At 35.4% G+C, this 9,062-nt stretch overlaps 1 protein-coding gene across 1 annotated transcript in view; it reads left to right on the top strand.

Moving 5' to 3' along the window:
* LOC149792875 (NADPH oxidase 5-like) overlaps nucleotides 1-8,803 on the top strand; it is a 30,876-nt gene extending 22,073 nt beyond the window's left edge. The window contains exons 10-14 of the mRNA XM_089968917.1: nucleotides 714-739; nucleotides 2,248-2,319; nucleotides 5,488-5,697; nucleotides 6,748-7,020; nucleotides 8,365-8,803. Of these exons, the coding sequence (XP_089825043.1) occupies nucleotides 714-739; nucleotides 2,248-2,319; nucleotides 5,488-5,697; nucleotides 6,748-7,020; nucleotides 8,365-8,496 (713 nt within the window). The 3' untranslated portion in view covers nucleotides 8,497-8,803. The remainder of the gene's footprint in view (nucleotides 1-713; nucleotides 740-2,247; nucleotides 2,320-5,487; nucleotides 5,698-6,747; nucleotides 7,021-8,364) is intronic.
* The last annotated feature ends 259 nt before the right edge of the window (nucleotides 8,804-9,062 follow it).

Below are 9,062 nucleotides of genomic sequence, written 5' to 3' on the forward strand. Positions count from 1 at the left end.
GACACAAATCAAGAAGCCTCCACTACACCTCCTCGTAGGATTGCGTCATCGTGACGCAAATTGAGAGACTTATTGCAACACTTTTAGTGATCTAAGAGACTGGTTGGTTTGGGAATAACCTAATTTGTTGCAATAGCTGACAGTTTTCGATATGTTATAATACATATTATACATATATCATCGTTTCCGACTTGAAAGCACCGCATATCGAGCTATAAAACGCCATCGTTCTTATTTATTGACATGAAAGTTGCAGGGGAGATAACTTTGAAGAAAAAGTTTTACACCGAGACATTTATTTCGTTGTTGTTATTGTTGTAGGGTTTAACGCCATTTTTCAGCACACGATAGGCTATACATGGCGGCCAGTATTAATGGTGGAGGAAGAACCCGGGAAAACCCCGGAAAGAACCAGCGACCCACGAGAAGCTACTGGCACATTTATTTCGTGAAAGTGTGTATATCTCAATTGTTTGGTAGGGGTGGGTATGCGTCAGTTGCTTGGTTGGGGTGCGTATATGTCAGTTGTTTGGTTGGGGTGCGTATATGACATTTTTTTGGTTCCGGTACGTATATGTCAATAGTTTTGGTAAGGATTTATTTGTCAGACGTCATTTGTTTGGAAAGGGTACGGATACATCATTTGCTATTGGTCTTTCGTTTGTTATCTTCGTACATCTGGATTTCATACCTTTAATAATTTCTTTTCACAGATGAAAATCTGGATAAACTTGAAAAGGTACTTTTGCTTTTTATTGTCATTAAATCATTTCATTATTAATTCATTGGTAGCAGAGGACCATTGGAGCCCTATTTTAAACACTTATCAATGAATTTTCTAAGTTAGAATATATTTTTTGAAGATAAAATTTATTTTCCACACGTCCCATTAAAACAAAGATATGATTGTATTTACACCAGTAGAACATTCTAGATGTTCATATACATAAAAATTACACTTTTATTTTGTACGATAACACAGCCATTTATACTTTACCGACAGTCCAGTAAAATTACTTTGCATTGTGTCGGTTTAATATTTCTTTGACTGATGTTACTTCCAATTTTAATTATCCCTCGTGGTTAACATAACATTAATAATAATAATAATAATAATAATAATAATAATAATAATAATAATACATGTAATAATAATAATAATACATGTATTAATAATAATAATAATAATAATAATAATAATAATAAGAAGAAGAAGAAGAAGAAGAAGAAGAATAACTATTATAATTATTTGTAGTAGTAGTATTAATTGGTAGTTGTCGAAGTGGTAGCAGTAGTAGTAGTAGGTAGAGTCGTAGTAGCAACTAGTAGTAGGTAGTTGTCGAAGTAGTAGCTAGTAGTGGTAGTTAGTATCCGTAGTAATAATAATTAGTAGTAATAGGTAGTAGTCGTAGTAGTAGCTAGTAGTAGTAGGTATTTGTCGTAGTAATAGCTATTAGTAGTAGGTATTAGTCGTAGTAGTATTTAGTAGTAGTAGGTAGTAGTCGTAATAGTGGCAAGTAGTAGTAGGTAGTAGTTGTAGTAGTAGCTAGTAGTAGTAGGTAGTAGTCGGAGTAGTAGTAGTTGTAACAGCTACTAGTAGTAGGTAGAAATCATAGTAGTAGTTGTAGTGGTAGCTAGTAGTAGTAGGTAGTAGTCGTAGTAGTAGCTATGTATAGTACAGTCGTAGTAATAGTAGTAGTAGTAGTAGTAGTAGTAGTAGTAGCTAGTAGTAATAGGTAGTAGTCGTAGTAGTAGCTAGTATTAGTAGGTAGTACTCGTAGTGGTAGCTAGTAGTAGTAGGTAGTTGTAGGTAGTAGTCGTAGTAGCCGCTAGTAGTAGTAGGTGGTAGTCGTAGTAGTAGCTAATAGTAGTAGGTGGTAGTCGTAGTAGTAGCGAGTAGTAGTAGGTTGTAGTCGTAGTGGTGTTAGTAGTAGTAGTTGTATGTAGTAGTCGTAGTAGTAGCTAGTAGTAGTAGTAGGTAGTAGTCGCAGTAGTAGTCGTATTTGTAGCTAGTAGTAATAGGTAGTAGTTGTAGTACTGATATTAGTATTATCGTTATTTTTTCTTAAATGTATTAGCAGTAGTAGAGGAGGGGTAGGTAGCAGTAGTGGTCGTTATAGTAATAATAATATACAGACACTGCAAATAATCATATGATAACTTCGTAAGTCTGGTTATACAAAATTTCGGCATACATGTTGACTTTGTTTCCAGCATACTTTTCATTGCTTACTCTAATACTTTCAGGGAATACGTCGTAGAGGTACAGCTAGACTGAGCGAGAGGAAAGGACTTGAGAAAAAAATTGTTCATCTAAAGGTATTGCTTTGCGTATTAATAAGTCCTTATTGTGGTATATGTTTAAAAGTTAACACAATTATTAGGAAAAGGGAAAATTGATTATCAGCAATGTCTGGGATGCATTTTACATTTGTATCAATTTGATTTCCCATACAACAGTATTTTCCCGTGATTTGCACCCATAACAAAACATGTAGGACCTGCTTTGCACGAATCAATTGTATTCACTCGTGAATAGCACTCAGAATGAAAAGCATATGTCCTGATTTGTACGAGTCAACCACATTCACCCCAGAATAGCATTCAGAAAGAAACGCGTAGGACCTAATATGCAAGAGTCAACAAGTATTCACTTGTGAATAGTATTCAGAAGGAAACGTGTAGGATCTGATTTGCATGGGTCAACCGTATTCACCCGTGAATAGCATCAAATGAAAACTGTAGTACCTGACTTGTGCGAGTAAACAGTATTTAGCCGTGAATATCAATCAGTACGAAACGCATAGGACCGGATTTGCACGAGTCAACCGTGAATATTAATCAGAACGAGAAATGTAGGACCTGATTTGCAGCCAGGTTCGAATCAGACAGGTTCGAACGCTTCTCAAGTTATGGAGTGATAGCTAAAACTAATAGGGATATCAATCTACTGGATACAAAATGACCCCCAAAACGTATTTGATCAGCGAATTACTTGATACAAATGACCCCTACAACTAATATGTGTAGCGATCAACTGGATTCAAATGACCCCCAAAACATATTTGATTAGCGATCTACTGGATACAAATGACCCCCAAAACGTATTTGATTAGCCGTCTACTGGATACAAATGACCCCCAAAACGTATACGTATTTGATTAGCGATCTACTGGATACAAATGACCTTTAAAACTAATATGTGTAGCGATCAAATGGGTACAAATGACCCCCAAAACGTATTTGATTAGCGATCTACTGGATATAAATGACCCCCAAAACGTATTTGATTAGCGATCTACTGGATACAAATGACCCCTAAAACTAATATGTGTAGCGATCAACTGGATACAAATGACCAACAAAACATTTTTGTGCATCAGTCTAGTGGCAAATGACCACCAAAACTTATTTGGGTAGCGATGGACTTGATACAAATGACCGCCAAAAATAATATGATTACCAATCAACTGGATACAAATGCCCCCAGAACGTATTTGATCAGCGATCTCTTGGATACAAATGACCCTCAAAACTAATACGAGTAGAGATCCACAGGAAAAAATGACTCCCAATAATAATATGGGTAGCGATCGACTGGATACAAATGACCCCCAATACTAATATAATTAGCAATCTAATGGATAGAAATGACCCCCAACCCGTATATATTTATCATTCTACTGGATTCAAATGACCCCCGACACAAATATGGGTAGCCATATATTGCAAACAAATGACCCCCAATACAAATATGGGTAGCCATCTACTGGATACAAATGTCTTCCGATTCTAATATGGGTAGCCATCTACTGGATACAAATGTCTTCCGATTCTAATATGAGTAGCGACCTACTGGGTACAAATGACCTCCACAAATAATATGAGTAGCGATCTACTGCACACAACTATCCCCGAAAAATAATATGATTAGCGATCTACTGGATACAAATCAACCGCAAAACTAATATGTGTAGCGATCGACTAGATACAAATGAACCCCAAAACTTATTTGGGTAGCTACCTTCTGGATACAAATGACCCCCAATGTTTATATGGGTAGCGATGCAATGGATACAAATGACCCCCAAAACTGATATGATTAGCGATCTTTGAGGTACAATTGACCTCCAAAACGTATTTGATCAGCGATCTACTGGAGACAAATGACATTTAGAACAAAATATGGGTAGCGATCTACTGGAGACAAATGACACTTAGAACAAAATATGGGTAGTGATACAAAACAATGTGTCGGTAAAGAGGCTATTGATTACTACGCCTGGTACACGGTAGTATTGACGAATTAAATAAAAATATCAACGAACGAAAACATACGTTTCATTGAATTAGGCCAAAAGTTTACAACCGAGATAAACGTATTATAAGTAAAGTATATATAAACACCTTCGAGTTTAATGGTATAACTTATGCAGTTAAACTACAACAGACAAAATTATTGAGATTTCGAAACATAGTTGAACAGGTAAATATGTGTATATAGCATGGCGATATTTGATAGAATTATGCCATTGCAAGAGAAAATCGATAAGCGAAGAATGATTTGAGTGAACTAAACTAATCCCAGCATTATATTGTTTTATGAGTTTTGTATTATACTAAGTCAGAAGTATTCACATGGTATCAAATTAATTGCGAACAAAAAACAAGAAAAAAAAAGAAAACAACTTCCTAAAATATCACCAACATCACCTGACTGTGTGAAATGTGTCAATACAAAAACAGAAGGCTTGTTATGTTAAATGCTGAATGTAATATGAAGACCTTGATTAACAGTTACTGATTCAATCGTACTACATCACGTTTTTCTGGATATCAGCTACATACAAATGATGCTAAGCTTTACAGCAATATTTCATGAAACAATCAGGTTAATTCTACAATTTAATGCAATTTCTATGTAGCAAATTGTAAGGTTCTATTTTATAGATAGATTGTACATAGGAATAGTGGTGACAGTTAACGTTCCACATATACAATGCATCATCAAAAGAAATATAATTTCTTTCTTGGAATCAAATAACCACCCTTGGAAAAAATCGATATGTTGTTTGTTTTATATTTGCAGGGTTTTGGGGGATGGGGCTGATCGGAAGATGAATGGGGGGGGGGGAGAATTTTGCAAATTCTAGAGATAATTTTAGCTTTAATTTAAACAAGACAACATCATCAGGTTTGGTCACCATTAAAATACAGCACGATAAAAGCTTATCGTTGACAAAGTTAGCCTTCCGGTAAGAACCAAGAGGCATCCTCCTCGTGTGAAACGTGAAAAGTAATTTAGTATTTCAGTTCGAGAGAAGACTTAGCCTCATGCTACACTATTGTTAAACATCCATGTTAATCTCCAATTAGTTACTATAAACGTTTGTCCCTATTTAGGACAGGATTCCTGTTGAACCTCAAGTGTCATCCTCTACTACTGATCTAGATCTTCCTTAAAAGGAAATTTCCTTTCTTTTATAGTGTTTTATGGACGGTCCTTATGGAACTGGATGCAGAGAAGTGTTTGATACAGAGCATGCCGTTCTGATCGGCGCAGGAATCGGGGTAACTCCAATGGCATCTATACTCCAGAGCGTGTGGTACAAATACAAGGAGGAAAAGCAAATTTGTCCTAAGTGTCAACATACATGGTTTGGACAAGTTCCCGAATCTATGATGAAGCTAAAGAAGGCAAGTATTACTATTCTTTTGCTTTCGCTTAAAGTTAAAATTCATAATATTGGCACATTTTTCTAATGCATTAGTGTCACGGGGCAATTTACTGTTCTTGGAAGAGTTTCTTAGAAGGTGTACTTGACTGGACCTTGCCACAGTCAAGACTGAACCTTTCCCACTGTCACGAGTGAAACTAAATTATACTCTCCTAAAGTATTACTCATTTTCAAGCCCCCGCAAACGTCGGAGAGAAATACTATAATTGTTTGATACATAGTCATGTAAATCAAGAAAGAACGTGTTTATATATTTATTTATCGATTACGTTATACGAGTTCTAAAGAAAAATACCGAGTCAGACGACTTCCGGTTGTCTTATGACAAAAATGACGTCGCTGATCCAATTTCAGCTCCACAGTTAAGAAGCGACCCTTTGAAAGTTAGTCGACTTCCGGTTGGCTTATGACACAAATTACGTCGCTGATTCAATATCGGTTAGACAGACGCCTTTGAAATCCATTACATTAATGTGGAAGGTTCGTTAATTTATGTGTATAGATATTTGTTTTTAGTAATTATTACACTCTAATGCTGCTGCTGGATGACTATGACAAATATGAAATTGTCAAAACGATTACAAGTGTACAGCATTCCAGACTGTACCTTTGCACTTCAAATTGGTTATACTTTATTTGAATCAAACTGCAAAGCAAGAAATTAGTTTCTGTTACATAGGTATATGTTTTACGTTTACTGCTCCTTTTATGTTAACAGAATAGAGAATCCAACTCGAGTTGCTAGAATTCATGTCATGGAAGAAAAAAAATTATTACACAGTGTGAAGAGTCTTTACAATGTGTGAATCGATTACGTAATAATAATAACTTTACTTAATCCTAAGATAAGATTTAACCAGCCTAAAGTAAATCTCAGAATAACGTTGGTGGGCAAGAGAAAAGTTCGACATTACAGTGATGTGTTAACATATCATAAACATCATACGAGACACTCCTTCATTACGTCAGGGTCAATGTTCGCTGAATTTTAGCCTAATTATAATTTTAGGTTGACTTCATATGGATAAACCGTGATCAAAGATGCTTTGAGTGGTTTGTCAGTCTCTTGACAAAACTTGAGTTGGAACAGTCCGAAGATCAGGAAGGTTCTTTTGAACACATAATACACATGCGCATGTACATGACGTCAGCTGCCAAGAAGACTGATATGAAGGGGATAGGACTACAGATGGCGCTAGAAATTATGCACAAAAAGGACAAAAAGGACTTGATCACCGGCCTGAAAACAAAAACGGAAGCTGGGAGACCCGACTGGAATAAGGTGACAGGAAATGATTTAATTGAGTGAGGGAGAAATTAAAAAGGGAGGGAGTGAGGATGGAGAGTGAGGGTGGAAACGACGGCTGATCAGTAGATAACTGCATTGATGACGGATAAATACGTGGAAAATACTTAATTAGTTGCAAAATGATATTAAAAATGTTTGTATTTTACTTGCTTCCATGTCCAAAATCAACACAGATCGTCATCCTTGTCTAGGTGCTAGTTGTTGTCGTTTTTTTTCATAATCGTCGTCATCATAATCATCCTTATTGTGTTCTTCTTCTTCTCCTAGCTTTAATGCATCAACATGCAGTAACTAATTAACTAATGTACTGACTTCTCAAAAATTAATTCATTTGTAGGAATCTTCTATGACAAGATGATTTTTCTCACATTAATTTATAATAGTGTTTTCCAGAGTACAACATCCTTGTCTTTCATCATGCAACTGCTGTAGTTTATCACGTGACCTTTTTACTGCCAGTAGTGCATGCAAAACTCCACAATTTCCATCATGGCGTGAACGTTTCATCACAATAAGTATAAGTACTAAAAGGAGCATCGGTTGAAGTTATGAGTCTGGTAACAAAGCGTTTTGTACAAGACTGACCTAGCTCACATGTACAGCCTTCTGTATTCGAGGCCAATAAGCGTCATTATAATTGTTATTGTTTGTAAGGTCATACTCGTGTTATTATTTATGAAGTGCAAATCGGTTTCAAACTTATGTGTGCGTTTACATCATCTTTTACGTATGTCTTATTATGATTGTCGATTAGTGTAGACTTCATTATTTTACTTATCAACATCTATATCATTGCCCAAGGTATCTACAATACGCTATTGCGACGGTTCATGTTGCCATTCCCTTAAAAGTCTAAACTAATGAAAACCTAACTTTCAACGCCCTATCTCAACGGGAGGAAAAGTAAAGTATGTATTTTTATATCTGAATGTTATGTCAGTATTGACAATACGCCATTTTGACTTCTCCCTTATTTTGTTATCTCAGGAATGAGAGAAAAATAACTTTTTAGTTTGTACCGGTGTTAGGTTGAAAATTGCACCTGTGAGATCAAAATGGGCTACGTCACGTGGCACACGCAAACTTCTGACTCTAGGGCAAAATGTTCGTTCCCTATACCAATGCATTTGAAGGATTCTTTTATTTTGTTCGGGAACAATTTTTATAACCTGATTATTTAATACAAGCTTTCACCCTAACCTGTTGACTGTTGCAATGGTGGTGGCACTAACACGTGCACGTGGTGGTGATGGTGTTACTGATTTTAAGAAAAGTATTCAAAAATACATATCTGACAAATTATCATTGTATTTGCAGGTATTCACGGAGATTAAAGATGAGAACAAGGGAAAAGTCAAAGTATTCTATTGTGGAGCACCTGCTCTGGGAAAAGTCATCAAAGAGGCGTGTGCAAAATTCAACTTTGGCTTCTCTAAAGAGAACTTCTAGACATTCACGTGTTCTGTAAATGCTTGTTTTGTACTCGTATATTTCATTAAACCACAATCATTTTTACAGCAGTTATGTTGGAAATGGCAGCAATAAACTGTTCTTAATGACAGCTGTAGATTGTTGCTTATGACAGCTGAAGACTGTTGATTATGACAGTTGAACATTATTGTTAATGACAGTTTCGGGGCTGTTGTTTATGACAATAACTAATACAACGAATAGCAATATCCACAGTAGATAAAATTAGAACATACATATATCTATGTATATATATATATATATATATATATATATATATATATATATATATATATATATATATATATATATATATATATATATATATATATATATTAACCATTTAATTTACGTCCAGCTTCAATATTAAAGTGTAGAGATTACTATTCAGAATTTTGAGTATATGAGTTTTATGTTGAATTATTTGTGTCCAAACATTATTACTGAATATTTAGTTTCAGCCTTTTGTTTATGGAATATTATGCTGACACATGGGGGGTTTTTTTTGAGGCGAGAAAAAATAAATTATCGCAAATCACACGATG

The sequence above is a fragment of the Sinohyriopsis cumingii genome, chromosome 8 (assembly GCF_028554795.1).
Source record: "Sinohyriopsis cumingii isolate HCF-2022 chromosome 8, ASM2855479v2, whole genome shotgun sequence".
Taxonomy (NCBI): Eukaryota; Metazoa; Mollusca; class Bivalvia; order Unionida; family Unionidae; genus Sinohyriopsis; species Sinohyriopsis cumingii.